This window comes from Notothenia rossii (genome assembly GCF_949606895.1).
Source record: "Notothenia rossii genome assembly, chromosome: 4".
Taxonomy (NCBI): Eukaryota; Metazoa; Chordata; class Actinopteri; order Perciformes; family Nototheniidae; genus Notothenia; species Notothenia rossii.
In genome coordinates, this window is record NC_136902.1 from 49,775,593 (window position 1) to 49,791,235 (window position 15,643).

The 15,643-nt window shown below is 40.3% G+C and overlaps 1 protein-coding gene across 2 annotated transcripts; it reads right to left on the reverse strand.

Annotated features, from left to right (window-relative positions):
* Positions 1 to 9,498: 9,498 nt before the first annotated feature.
* On the reverse strand, positions 9,499 to 10,963 carry LOC307035982 (E3 SUMO-protein ligase ZBED1-like). 2 transcript variants are annotated; one of them, XM_079675891.1, is made up of 2 exons: positions 10,149 to 10,963; positions 9,499 to 10,018 (listed from the first exon to the last, which is right to left on the reverse strand). In XM_079675891.1, exons 1-2 carry the CDS (start codon positions 10,897 to 10,899, stop codon positions 9,645 to 9,647), a joined length of 1,125 nt encoding a protein of 374 aa, XP_079532017.1. In that variant the 5' UTR covers positions 10,900 to 10,963; the 3' UTR covers positions 9,499 to 9,644. The 2 variants fall into 2 exon arrangements, with proteins under 2 accessions (XP_079532017.1, XP_079532016.1); XM_079675890.1 differs by having other exon boundaries at positions 9,499 to 10,021.
* Positions 10,964 to 15,643: the final 4,680 nt, after the last annotated feature.

The following is a 15,643-nucleotide window of genomic DNA, read 5'->3' on the forward strand; positions in this document are numbered from 1 at the left end:
CAAAACAAAACACATATTTCGTCTACCCATGTTTCTTGTAAACACTCAATGGAGTAAACTAAGAGACATGTCAAAAAACCCAAATACATTAAGCAGCTACGTTGTTGTTTCGCTCCCTGCAAAAAATCTTCGGACTTTCTGTGACTGACATTGTGCAGATTGGTCCATTTCAGAATAATATATCTGATATGTTTTGTAATGATTGATTATTAAAGTGTTATCAAAGCTGGTAAAGGTGCAGCTAATTTTACAAATTAGATCAAAGTCAAGTAAAGTACAAATATCTCAAAATTGTACTTAAGTACAGTACTTGAATAAGTTTACTTAGCAGCTTCCCACATCTGAAATCAGATATAACTTCAAGTCATGTGATCATTTCTTAGTATTTGATCCTTCCACTTGGCCTCAGGAAATGCAAGGACTTCACAGTTTTGGCAACACGTTTTGGAGAAAGCAAATCGGAGGCTTAAAAAGAGACAAGGAGGTGCATCTTCATCATCTTCATCATCTATCATGCAAGAAGTGTGAATAGAGGACAGTGAAGGAGACACTGAGGAGGACCACGCTTCGTTTGGGGTGAGTACCAAACGCTGTCTCCTGGTACTCATCTGAGTAACTCACTCCAAATGTTATGTGCACCCCTGGTTATGTAGCACCCTATGTTGTTAAAAATTGCATTCTAATAGCGGGATTTGACGGGTTTAGGTAGGCCTATACAAAAACCTCTGGCGGTTCTTGTGTTAAGGTGAATTAGGTACAGTAGAAGCCCTTTTTTTATCAGTAACGAATTTAGCAGTTGAACATAAAAGTCAACTAACTGAGGGTCACTTGCAATGACAGTGTTGTGTCTAACTGTAAGCTTGTCAATCAGAGTAACCTACCGTTAATTTAGCTGCTGGAGAAGAAAGATCAAGGGGGGAGGGGGGGAGAGAGCTGTGGTTGATGGGCCATTAGTTGTGTAAATACACAGCTGAGAGCTGCCGTTTCATTCAGACTGTTTAAAAAACTGTAACAACGGACTATTTTTCTTAGCGGATGCATGTCAATTTAAATCAATACATACAACTATTTTTTAAATCAATACATACAACTATTTTTTAAATCAATAATTTTTTTTTCTAAATCCATAAAAGCATTTCAATTAATATTGGGAGTCATGTCGTTACTTTGTTGAGAATTTGGCCGTGTAATAAGCGGGATAATTTGCAGCGACTTGTTCCTTATGGGGAAAATAACACCCGTCATGTGTGTGTAGTAGAGGTGTGTGTGGTTAAAACACTTTCATGAAGTGAAGGAATTTCCTTCTATAAAACAGCTGTGGGCAGCAGTGAGTGTCACGGACATGAATTCATAGATCAAGGCAGACTGGTGCACACACTCTCCTGTCCTGCCAGGCGACACGCCCGTTCTAAGCCGTGTCCCTCACTCCTCACATCCCAAGCATCCCCACAAGTGTTTTATGTTGTTACATCGTTTCAGATGTTATGTTTCAGTTGTGCTCTGTCTATGTTCAGTGATGCAAACTTGTCACCTTTCGGCGAAATTCGCCGTTTTGAATCCAAAATAAGTCGTTTGTGTGATTCATGTAGATCTGCAATACAAATATTTTTGGGGTATGGGGGGGGCTGGGACCCGGAGTAATCTGCGGTCGTGAGCTGTTATGTGCCATCATGACACGCATGGTGTTCTTTTTTTATATATTATAATGAAGTACGAGCTGTGTGCACGAGTCTTCCTGCCTCTGCTGCTCCGAGATGATGGTCTAGCTTCAGCAGCTACATTACCTACGGGTGCGTTCGTTAATATTAACTGTGCGTCCGGAGTCAATGTGGCACAGACTGGACCGCTGGTGAACAGCTGTTAGAACGGGCCGTTCAGGTGTTCAGAGCAGAGCTCCCTGTCGGAGCGGCAGAGCGTGATGTGAACTGAAAAGTTTTTCTGTGGCAATATTATTTAAGGAATCGTTGAGCTAGCTAGCTAGCATACATTGTCACTATCTGCTAACGTTAGCTTTAGCCTTCTATTTCTAATAGTTTTTTTCATAGGCTATAAACAGAGGTGGTATAAGTATATATATTGTACTTGAGTAAAAGTAGAAGTACTCAGATCTTGTACTTGAGTAAAAGTAATAGTCCCAGAGTGTAGGAATACTCTGTTATAGTAAAAGTCCTGCATTCAAAATGTTCCTCAAGTAAAAGTAGAAAAGTATTATCATCAAAATATAGGGAAATTAGCGACAGTAAAAGTAGTCATTGTGCAGATTGGTCCATTTCAGAATAATAGATATATGATATGTTTTATAATGATTGATCATGAAAGTGTTCTCAAAGCTGCTAAAGGTGCAGCTAGTTTGAATGACTTTGTATACTGCAGGGTAGCTTGTGGATTTACTCCAGGTGGAACTAAAGTCTGATTTAACACTTGATTATATTTCACTTAATTAATCCAGATCTGTGAAGTAACTAAAGGTATTAAATACATGTAGTGGAGTCAAAGTACACCATGTACCTCTGAACTGTAGTGGAGTAGAAGAACAAAGTAGCAAAACATTGAAATACTTAAATAAAGTACAAGTATCTCAAAATTGTGCCCAAGTATAGTACTTGTTGAGTTTATGAACTTAGTTACTTTACACCATGTGGCTATAAAGATAAAAAGACTTAAGCCTTGCACAGGCCTGAAAATACATTTTCAAAATGCTCAACAGTGCTGCCAAAATTATAAACTGACTGCCCCACAATTTGAAATAAATGCTTTTATATATTTCTATTATGTGACTCTTTGGCGTTTCTGTTATTATTAACACTGCTGCTTTAGTTGTTCTGACTGTTAAAATCCTCTGTCATTCCGTGGGGTGGGGGAGCCGGGGGCTCGGATCCTTATCACCTTTTTCATACCTGATGAGTTTGCATCCCTGTATGTTAAAAAGCCTCAGTCACCTTAATTCATGTAATAAAAACATCTCAGGTCAGTAACACTCAAAGCTAAATGTGCAATACCATGTTCAGCTATGTTACTATTTATAATGTTATTGTTGTTACATCAGAAGATGTACATATTGAAATGATTTCTTAACTTACAGTAGGCTATTTTTTACAATGTGTGTTGGAAGGATTTATTAAATTACAATGAATATTGTCATTGTTGAAGGCTTTTAGAGAAGGGTGAACTATAAGCCTGAATTACATAAAATGTTATACCTAAAAACATAAAAGCCACAATAAATAAGTCACAATTATTCTAGTTATTTTTACCTCCCGTATTGCTTTCAACCCACCAGCTTTTATGGTGTTGTTCCGTCACTAACTGTAAGCTTGTCACATACAGTCTATGGTCACTCAGAGTAACCCACTGTTAATTTAGCTGCTGGAGAAGAAAGATCAGGGGGGGAGGGGGGGAGAGAGCTGTGGTTGATGGGCCATTAGTTGTGTAAATACACAGCTGAGAGCTGCCGTTTCATTCAGACTGTTTAAAAAACTGTAAAAACTGACTATTTTTCTTAGCGGATGCATGTGAATTTAAATCAATACATTCAACTATTTTTTAAATCAATAACATTTTTTTCTAAATCCATAAAAGCATTTCAATTAATATTGGGAGTCATGTCGTTACTTTGATGAGAATGTGGCCATGTAATAAGCGGGATAATTTGCAGCGACTTGTTCTTTATGGGGAAAATAACACCCTTCATCCAGATGAGGATCCCTCCGCTACACTTTGGGATCCTGATCGACCGACGAAACTCCATTAAAATATACATATTTTTGGTGAATTACTGAGATTAGGCACGTTAATAACGTTTTAATGAAGTTGAATACAGTATATTCATATGTGTCAGTGATTTCATGTCAATTCGGCGAACATAAACATAAATGATCGTGGTGAAGATGATGATTTAATTAGGATTAAAAATCGAGAGCCGGGCTGCATTTCCTCCCGATCGTTTTTTTCGAATAACAAAATTATTTTGTTAAATAACAACATGTTGATGTTTTGTAAATGATTACATGTCTCTTATTTAGCACAGAGTATGATATCCGTGACATATGGATCTTAACAAAGTTCCGCTGTACATCCAGCGTACTGTATCTGACTTTATTTCACATGAGCTCCAGTGTGGAACCCCACTGCACCTCCTGGTGGATCAATGATCCATTGCAGCTGGCTTCATTATAAATACATTTATCTATCACGGGGGCGGTCTCAAGTCAAGCTGGAGGTTTTCCCTTGAGCGAGGGCAGATCACGTACCAATCACGGCCCTCGCGTTTCAAACTGTCCGAAATGAATCGCTCCATCTGTATTCCTGAATGCTTGGTGTTACACTCTTTCCCTACAATACCACAATGAACCTTCTTTGGAAACTAAGATGCCTTGAAAATTGTATTACAGCAGTTTTGACTATATATTTGAACCCCCAAACGTACACATCCATAATCAATGTAATAATATCTGACCAAGCTAGTGGAGTGCACGCGTCTCAAACAAGCCTAGTTCGTTTACAAAATTGCGGCGCAACTTGGTGGGCTGTACCCTGGAAAGAAATCTCTGCGTGAGAAATACAAGGTGTGGCGTGTGAGCGTGTGAATGGAGTGAAATGCGTGTGTCTCACGCCAAATGCGTGAGACTTGAGAGCTCTGTAGTTAACTAGTCAATCCGTTTATAATTTTGTCTTACCTTTGTAATCATGAATATATGATGCATAACTTGAACCCTTTGTCCAATTTGCTGGCTGGGGATTTAGTCGTCCTGCAAATTTGATGAACATCGGTAATTTTCAATTTCGGGAGCTCTTGTAAACACCGAGTGTAGAACGTTGCCATTGTTGTTGTTGTAGCGGAAACAGTTGGGCAGTATTACGCACAATGCGGAAGTGACTGTGCATGTAGCCTATAAGTTCGCAAAAGGGTTCATCTCATGATGAGGCTTCACCATGGGCTTCATTTGAACACAAACCCCCTGTTGGTCGAAGTGTGTAAAACAGGCAGATTGGATATCTCAACAGTGTGTTCTATCTCAGTGATTCTTAACCATAGGGCCGCGGCCCACACTTGGGCCGCCAGCGCCCCCCAGAGGGCCACAAAAAACTTTCAGTTTTGCACCTGTGGGCCGCAAGGGCCGCGAGACTGCGTGCAGCTTTCGACCACGTGGTGGCGTTTTTTTTTTTGTCAATGTATCTTTATTACCACTCAGTTGTTAACAAGCGCCAATACACATAGATGAAGCGGCAAAAATGGAGAAGTTTTTAAAAAGAAAAAATGAAGACGAATGTCCTGCCAACCCCCCCACCCAAAAGACAAAGTTTTTACGGAAATACAATCTCGACTTCATTAAATACGGTTTCGTAAATGGAGGAACAGAGGCAGTGCCAAAAGCCCAGTGTGTGGAGTGTGGGCTAATGCTGTCCAACGAAGCCCTCAAGCCCTCAAAACTACAGCGGCATCTAGAGACCAAGCACCCGAATCTCGTGGGAAAGCCGGTGGAATATTTTAAGAGGAAGGAAAGTGGGCTGCAGATGCAGAAAAGGTCTGTCGTGTCACTGACAAGCAACTCTAAATGTGCATTGAAAGCGAGCTACCTCGTAGCCAGACGTGTGGCACAGAGTAAGAAAGCATTCACCATAGCGGAGGAGTTGGTTCTGCCTGCCGCTGTTGATATGTGCCGTGAGATGGTCGGAGAGGCCGCTGCAAAAAAGCTGCTGACCATCCCACTCTCAAACGACACTGTGAGTCACCGTATCGCGGACATGGCATCAGACATACAGCATCAACTTATAGAAAGAATAAAAAGCAGCCCTTTTTTTTCTTTGCAATTAGACGAGTCCACGGATGTCACGAATGCTGCACTGCTGCTTGTTTTTGTTCGCTATCGCTGGGACAGTAGTTTGCACGAAGACATACTGTTTTGTGGAGAGCTACCAACACGAACTACGGCTCAGGAATGTTTCCGCTGCATGGATAACTACTTCACTGAGAACGGCCTGGACTGGCAGAACTGTGTCGGGGTGTGCAGTGACGGTGCAGCATCAATGACTGGCAGGCATCATGGTGTCATTAGACAGATCCTTGATCGTGCACCAGAAGCTAAATGGACACACTGTTTTCTCCACCGTGAAAGCCTTGCAGCAAAAAAGATGTCACCAGACCTCCACCAGGTGATGGATGTAAGTGTGAAAACCATAAACTTTATTAAAAACAATGCTGTGAACTCCAGATGTTTTGCTAAGCTTTGTGAGGACATAGAAGCAGATCATGTCCAACTGCTATATCACAGTGAAGTGAGATGGCTTTCCAGAGGACTGGTCCTCAATCGTTTGTTTGAACTGAGGAATGAGGTCTTCTCTTTTCTCAGTGAGAAAAAATCTAATCTTGTAGATTACTATGCTGACACAATGTTCACAGCAAAACTTGCCTACCTCTGTGACATTTTTTCACTACTGAACCAACTGAACACCTCACTTCAAGGAAGAAACAGCAACATATTTTGTGTTGCAGACAAAGTTGAAGCTTTCAAGAGGAAACTTGCTTTGTGGACCAAGAGGGCCCAGGAAAATAGGATGGACATGTTTCCACTTTTGTCTGACATTTTGGAAAACTCCCCTCAGGTGAAGATCAGCGACTCAGTCTCCCAGCACCTCTCACAACTGGCAGAGAAATTTGGTGACTACTTTCCTGAGGATCCCAGAGAGGGAAACATGTGGATTTTGGACCCATTTTCAGTGGATCCCACTGCAAATGATGTTGCTTTGCCCTCACACCTGGAATCCCAGCTTCTGGACGTTTCCACTGACAGCACTTTAAAGCTGCAGTGGGGCAAACTGGACCTGGGCTCATTCTGGGTTGCTGTCTCAAAGGAGTACCCATGTCTTGCACTGAGGGCTGTGAAACTCCTTCTCCCATTCACAACTACGTACCTGTGTGAATCAGGATTCTCCATTGTGGCCACAACTAAGACCAAAGCCCGAAACAGACTCAGAGCAACACTGGAGTCTACTCTGAGAGTGAGCCTTTCTCCCATTCCACCCAGACTGGATCTGATTATGTCTCAGAAGCAGGCCCAAGTGTCTCATTAAGAGGTCAAGATAAAAAGGGAGTTGTATTATTGTTGTTATTGTTGTTCATTGTTGTTATTATTTGTGTCATTGTTCATTTGTCACCGATATAAAGATTATTCTGGTTCTGCCATGCAAAAATGGAGACTGCTGAAGCAATTTTCAAATAGCTTTGCAGATTATAAGGCTATAGTTTCATTTGCACTTTATTTCAATTTCATTTAGTTTATTTATTTAATTTAAAAATAGATTTATATTATTTGAATGCATTTATTTTATCACCCCCTTTTATTGATTGATTGATTATTTATATATATATATATATATATATTTTTTTTTATTAATTTAAAGTAAAATCCTAATATTGGTCTTTTTTATTATTATTTAAAAGCCTGACTTGATCCTTGACATTTTTTCTTGTCACAGCTTGATTTGGTCCAGGAATTATCAGCCTGTTCGGTGTCTTGATACAGTATGTGTAGGTTTACATACACATGTTTAATAAAAGTATTTGTGATGATCCCATTTTATCATGTCATTTTATTTGATAAGGTTTTTGCTTGTTAAACAGTTAGTGGATTTGGTTTATTATTGAATACAAATCAAACCGAGAATGAGGTCAATTAAACCTATACAGTGTTAATATTTAATGGGCCCCGGGCCACTTTGTACTATAAAAATTGGGCCTCAAGGTCAAAAAGGTTAAGAACCCCTGTTCTATCTCATAGGCCTACCGAGTTCCCAATGAGTAAAGCCTTTGAATAACTCTAAACAACGAACATTAAATCATATTTTCATGTTAACAATATTGTTTTTATTCCAGTTGAATGATTGTGATTGAAAAGCCTAAGGAGGCTGGTAAACATTGCAAAGAGGGATTTGTATTCCTTAATAATATTCATAAACGTAACCATGTTGTAGCCTGAGAAAGGATAAACCATATCAAAGAATACATTTATTAACTAGATTATCTAATTCAGCTGTAGCTTTTATAAACAACAAAAAAGACGTATTGTTCAGTAGTTGAACCAGGGACCCTGCGGTCATGAGTCAACTGCTTTCCAGCTGAGCCACAGCACACACACTAAATCTCACTGAAAACACTGCACTATATTTATTCCTGTATTTATTCATTCATGTTTTTATTCCTACATTTATTAATGCTTGTATCTATTTAGACTTATGACATGTTCCGACCTCTATATAAGTGAGGGTCTGAGCTCTCTTAATTCCATCGTGTCACCAGCGGGCCCGGGTACCAGAGGGGTAATATGGTTCTTATTATACATCCATGGGTAATATGAGCGTTGTGGTCAGGTTGTGGTTCAACGGTTCAACCGATCTGAATCACTTCCTGAAGCAGTCACGTGGTATCGACAGGCAGCGAGGCTTCTTTTGTCATCTATAACGTCACTGGCCCAGCAGGCGGGAGTTGAACTCTGACGTCACTGTCGAGCCGTTAGTGGCCGACTCCGCCTACTAAGGGCTTCTCGGCAACTCTGCAGAATCCTATGGCTGGCGTCACGGACCCTACGTCCATTTATACCAGGGGTGGGGAACCTCCGGCCTCCGGGCCGTATACGGCCCGCGAGACCATTGGCCCTCGAGGTAATTTATAAACACACGCAAAAAAGAAAAAAATTGAAGAAATCTAGACCGCAAAAAAAAAAGAAAAAAGCGAGTGCCTGTTTCTCCTGGCCAAGATCAGGGTCCTTGAACACAACACGAGCCTAACGTGTCATCACGTGGTATGTCTTGTCTGACCGGGGTGCAGTTCTGAGGAGAGTAGGGGTGTCACGGTGTGAAATTTTCGGCTCACGGTTATTGTGACCAAAATTACCACGGTTTACGATATTATCTCGGTAATTTTTTTTTTTTTTAGTGTTAACATGAAGGTGACCAGGTACCGATCCGAAGACCTCGAACAACAACGTTGTTCCCCAAACATCCACATCCAACCTGGAGATGAGAGTACATGGAAATAGGGGGCATTCAGCAATGGGTTAAAAAGTAGAGTGTTTATTACAATATAATGTTAAAAATAAAAAAAAACTCTATGAGAATTGCAGGATTCAACAACGAGGTAAGGCAAAACTGGTTTTGAAGGAACATAACATAAAATGAAGTGCAGCCTGTGCAGATTTTACATTTTACTTGAACTAACTACTCAGAACAAAGATGAACCAGACTGTGTAAAATAACTTATCATAAATGCTGTCAATATTAAACATATTTAAAACGAATAAAAAAGGACTACAATATAATGTTAAAAATAAAAAAAAACTCTATGAGAAGTGCAGGATTCAACAACGAGGTAAGGCAAAACTGGTTTTGAAGGAACATAACATAAAATGAAGTGCAGCCTGTGCAGATTTTACATTTTACTTGAACTAACTACTCAGAACAAAGATGAACCAGACTGTGTAAAAGAACTTATCATAAATGCTGTCAATATTAAACATATTTAAAACGAATAAAAAAGGACTGTATACTAGTAACCAAATGCACATATTCAAGTATTTTGATGTATCTTTTTACACATTCACAATTACACATTCACAATTGTCAAATAACCTGGCGGTGATTCAGTTCTCTCACTTTAGGTTAAAGTGCAAAAAGGTTAGCATGTTAACCTTGTCTGCTTTCAGACAGTTCCTAAGTGGGGAAACAATATACCCACTTGCGCTGAAAACCCTCTCGGAAGGCACGCTGGTCGCCGGGATACACATCAGCTTTTTTGCCATCCTGGCAAGATGAGGCAACTCAGATGCGTGCCCTCTCCACCACACCAGTGGATCGTCCTCCGCTTGGATGGGTGGCAAAGACAGGTACACCCTGACCTCCTCCCTCACCTTATCCTCTGGGGTGGCTGGACCTGAAGCCTGCTCTTCTCGCTGCTGCCTTGCTGAAGTTATCTTTTTCAGCAGCCCACTGAGCCCAGCTAGGCTTTTCTGTTTTGCTGCTGCTGCTGCTAGAGTAGAGTAGTAGAGTATCATTTATTAATCCCGAGGGGGAAATTAAGGTGTCAAGTAACATACATACATAAATACAGAAGACATTACACACAAAACATTACACACCATTCCACATACACTCACCTGCTGCTGCTGTGGGGGTACTGCTGTAGGACTGTTCCTCTTCTGGCTCTTGTCTGATCTGTGGAGGTGCCAGATTCAGGGCCTCCTGAACACAGCTGTCCACAAAATCATCAACAGGGGCTTCTATAAAGCTGGTCTTGAAGCGAGGGTCAATGAAGCAGGCCATCTGCATCACCTCATTTACCTTGTTCCCGGTGTATCGTTTGGTAAGATCCTCCCTAATGGCCCGTTTCATGTTCTTCAGCAGGGCTGAATCCTGCTCACCCTCCTCGTCAAGGACATCCCCTGTAATGTGGTCCAGGACAGGCTTGATTGCAGACAAGGTCACACGTGTCTCGGAACAGAGTGCGTCTGTGAATGTGCTGAGAGGCTCAAGGAGCTGGCAGAGTTGCTCCAGAACCGAGATGTCAGTGTCTTTAGGCATCAGATGCCAAACCCCCCTCTCTGTGGCCAGTGCAGCACAGACTGCCTGCTGCTGGCTGAGGAATCTTTCAACCATCTTGAATGTAGATCCCCATCTGGTGACCACATCATGAATAAGGGCCTTCTGGGGCAGGTTGAGGACCACTTGCTTTTCTCGGAGTGCTCGCTTTTTCTTCCAGCTCCGAGAGAATGCTTGGACGAGATGCCGACAGGCCTTCACTGCAGCGTCCACCCTCTGCATCCTCAGGGCCTTCGATATGGCCAGGTTTAAGTTGTGACCAAAGCATCCCAGCCACAGTTCGGTGTAATCTTCAAAGGCCTTGGCCATATTGGCAGCGTTGTCTGTTGTCACGGCGACTAGTTTGGTTTTGGGTATATCCCACTCTTCCAGCATGTTGTCAAAACATTCTTCAATATTTTGGGCTGTGTGGTCATCTGGAAAAAAATGGCTCTCCAAGCAGTGGGAGGTCAGTTGCCATTCTGGGGTGATGAAGTGGACTGTGAAGCTGATGTACGGCTCTCCTCCCCCTCTTTCACTGGTCCAAAGATCCGTAGTAGCCGCAAAGTAGTCAGCCTGTGCCAAACTCTTCTTCACATCAGTCTTCACCGTGTTGTACATCTTCGGAATGGCCGTCTTCGAAAAGTAGTTCCTTGTTGGAACTTTGTAGTGAGGCACGGCAGTCTTCATTATCTTTAAGAAGCCCGGCCGCTCCACCATTTGGAAAGGCATCATGTCTTTTGCAATGGCAAATGCAATGGCTTCCGTTAGCTCGTCTGCATTTTTGGACCCAGGTGCATGAGCTGCTTGTTTTTGAAACACCTGTTGCAGGGTCTGGGTTCCTGATGTGGATGGGGATGGCCTTGATGTTGCTCCACTCTATATATATATATATATATATATATATATATATATATATATATATATATATATATATGTATATATATGTATATATATATATATGTATATATATGTATATATATATATATATATATATATGTATATATATGTATATATATATATATATGTATATATATGTATATATATATATATATATATATATATATATATGTATATATATAGAGAGAGAGAGAGAGAGAGAGAGAAAAACAGCCATTAAGTTACTATTCAACAATCATCAAGTTTGCGTATGAAGTCAAATACCTACATTAATTTATTACCTTAAAAGTGTAATGTTGATGCAGGTAAATGGTAAGTTTAGGTTATTAGGCAAGAAGCCAGTACTGTATGAGAACTAAGCTGTTTAGCGCCTTACAATGGCGTTTAGTAGTGCACTAGCTACCAACGAATAGAGCATGGCACCGCAGTGGATGTATTTTAAAATGCTAGCAGTGGGCGTGCTTACACTGACATTTAATATCAAGGTTTAACATTTTAGACAATCGGGTATATCGTTGCATTATCCCTTGACCCAAAGTCAGAAGTAACTTAATCATTAATGTGTTTCACTGCACTATTTTCACTGTCTCATGGCATATCAAAGTTTAGCTATTCAACTTAGCTTAGAATGGCGTTTAGCGCCGATCTAAGAATGGTGAACACACGAGAGCAGGTGCATTTGCTAATGTAATGTAAATGATTATTATCAAGATTTAACATTATTGACAGTCGGATATAATTGTTACATTTCCCCTTTACCCGAAGGCAAAAGTTATTTCGAGCATTTCAGCTAAAACTATGTGTTAATATTAACAAATATACCTTGCACTGGCTGTGCAGCTGCGGGTGATGGTCTCGTAGATGAGTGAGCAAATTCGATGTGTTGCTCCCTTTCGCGGATACCTTCCGCCGGCATGTCCTGCACACGGGGGCACCGTCCTCCACCAGTTGCCCCTCGGAGTTTTTTAAATATCCAAAGTAGGACCACACTTCTGATCTTCTGCGCTTAGAAGGTGGAAAAATGGTACCATCGCGGCTTCCTTCTTCTGCTGCCATGCTTAAAGTGAGAGAGTGTGATAAAAGAACCTAGGACTAGTGGCGCCTGCGAACGTTCGAAAGTGTCACGTGTGTGGTGTAGAGCTCTAGTAACGCACATAGATAACATTATGTTTTGAAATGCAAAGTATTTAGCGCGGTAACAGTGTAATACAGTGTAACCGTGGGAGTATTAGGGAAATGAAAGCTCTCCCGGTGTAACGGTGTGCGGTAATTTAACCCACCGACATAACAGCGTGTTTTGAAATTCAGAAGGTTATCTCACCGTCAAAATATTTTAGCGCGGTTACCGTCTACACCGGTAACCGTGACACCCCTAGAGGAGAGCACCAGACCGCCGCTCCGGCACTTCAGAAATTGCAGTACCCATAAGGAGCCGTACACATGCCGCAGTTTTTGCGTGGCTGTGTCTTTAGTTGAAAGCCCAGTGGGCGATCTGTTCATCTGTCATACTGATCATACAGTCAATAACTTTGTTGTTATTAGCATCTGGTTAGCTAGCTATGCTAACGAATATAAGAAGCTTTTTCTCCAACCAGTAGGTAAAGGCACATCTTTATCATCATCTTTATTGATATCTTTATTTATTGTATCTTTATTTATCTGTTGTTATTTTTGTTTTACTTGCTTGTAAGCGCTTTGAGCACCAGGAAAAGCGCTTTATAAATGTAATGTATTATTATTATTATTGATATGATCATTATAGTTATAAAAAAATAAGAGAATAAAGTAAACAGGTATACAGATGTAGCGATTCATTTCAGACAGTTTGAAACGCGAGGGCCGTGATTGGTACGTGATCTGCCCTCGCTCAAGGGAAAACCTCCAGTTTGACTTGAGACCGCCCCCGTGATAGATAAATGTAATTATAATGAAGCCAGCTGCAATGGATCATTGATCCACCAGGGGGTGCAGTGGGGTTCCACACTGGAGCTCATGTGAAATAAAGTCAGATACAGTACGCTGGATGTACAGCGGAACTTTGTTAAGATCCATATGTCACGGATATCATACTCTGTGCTAAATAACAGACATGTAATCATTTACAAAACATCACCATGTTGTTATTTAACAAAATAATGTTGTTTAGTCGAAAAAAACAAACAGGAGGAAATGCAACCCGGCTCTCCATTTTTAATCCTAATTTAATCATCATCTTCACCACGATCATTTATGTTTATGTTCGTCGAATTGACATGAAATCACTGACACATATGAATATACTGTATTCAACTTCATTAAAACGTTATTAACGTGCCTAAACTCAGTAATTCACTAAAAATATTTATATTTGACTGGAGCCTCGTCGGCAGATCAGGATCCCAAAGCGTGGCGGAGGGATCCTGATCTGCATGACGGGTGCTATTTTCCCCATAAGGAACAAGTCGCTGCAAATTATCCCTCTTATTACACGGCCACATTCTCAACAAAGTAACGACATGACTCCCAGTATTAATTAAAATGCTTTTATGGATTTAGAAAATGTTTTTATTGATTTAAAAAATAGTTGTATGTATTGATTTAAATTGACATGCATCCGCTAAGAAAAATAGTCCGTTGTTACCGTTTTTTAAACAGTCTGAATGAAACGGCAGCTCTCAGCTGTGTATTTACACAACTAATGGCCCATCAACAACAGCTCTCTCCCCCCCCCTCCCCCCCTGATCTTTCTTCTCCAGCAGCTAAATTAACAGTAGGTTACTCTGAGTGACCATAGACTGTATGTGACAAGCTTACAGTTAGTGACGTAACAACACCATAAAAGCTGGTGGGTTGAAAGCAATACGGGACGTAAAAATAACTAGAACAATTGTGATTCATTTATTGTGGCTTTTATGTTTTTAGGTATAAAATGTTATGTAATTCAGGCTTATAGTTCACCCTTCTCTAAAAGCCTTCAACAATGACAATATTCATAGTAATTTAATAAATCCTTCCAACACACATTGTAAAAAATAGCCTACTGTAAGCAGTGTTGGGAAAGTTCACTTTCTACATGAACTAGTTCAGTTCACATTTCACACATTTTAAAATGAACTAGTTCAGTTCATAGTTCATCATTCAAAATGTTGAACTAAAGTTCATGGTTTCAAAAATGAACTAATTTATAGTTTATAGTTATTTTTTAATACGTTGCTGCGAGCTATTATTTGTCAAAATGATTGCCACAACCCATATAGAACCACAGACAGCAATCAGAATACTGGCATTTCCATAACGCTTTGCTGCCGCCCATTCCGTCCACACTAGTAGCAGCTGCAGCTTTCATCTCTAAAGTATATTTTCAAAAACATGAGGAAAAAAGTGCTGCTTGAATGGTCTTTATTAAGTATAATAATCTAAATATACTTAAAGTACCAAAAGTGAAAGTAGTCCTTGTGCAAACATATAACATATGTGCCGACATAACTCTGTACTAACACAACACGAGGTAGGAACCAGGCTGAGGTATGAAACTAAGGTTATACCTCAAAGTTCAATATTCAAAGTGCAAAGCATTTAAACATTAATTCTCTTTTCATTAAGTCAGTCGCATTCCTTTTTTTTCCTGACTTGTTTGCCCAAAGAACAAAAAGTTCTATAACTTGGGTCATAACTTGGATGCAATATTCAGCCCAAATGAATGAGGTAAAAAAGGTAAAAAAATAGGTAAAAAAACCCCAATAACTTAAAGAGTCAGTCAGAGTCCAAGGCCCATGGACAGTACTGCTATTACTTTCTGTCCAGTGTGAGTGAAAATACTGAGTGAAGATCTGTCACCACTGGTTACAGTTCAAATAAATAACTAAAATAACTCAATCAGAAATAATAATTTGTGAAAATAAAAAAAGAGTCCAAAAGTGTGCAGGGGCAAGGACATTGTTACTTTCTGTCCATCCTGAAAATGCCTTATCTGAATGAAGATCCTCTGTCACTGGTCAAAGTGGTCTGGTCTCTCCCTGGTGGACCTGCTGTTTCTTGCTTCCTGTAAAAACAAAAACAAGATATGCTCTGACTGTTATTTTTATGCAGCTCACCTCTGCACACCAATACTCATCTCCATTAGCAATACATTGTACTTCTATAGCCCAAAAAACAGGTCACAACAATAAGATATATACCTTCAAATATTTTTGTT

Bases quoted from the DNA above. Each gene is read 5' to 3' on its own strand.
- LOC307035982 (XM_079675890.1), bottom strand. From the start codon at position 10,899: ATGGCCAAGGCCTTTGAAGATTACACCGAACTGTGGCTGGGATGCTTT. The intron at 10,022-10,148 runs GTGAGTGTATGT...ACTCTACTCTAG, and splicing joins TACCCCCACAGCAGCAGCAG to CAGCAGCAGCAGCAAAACAG.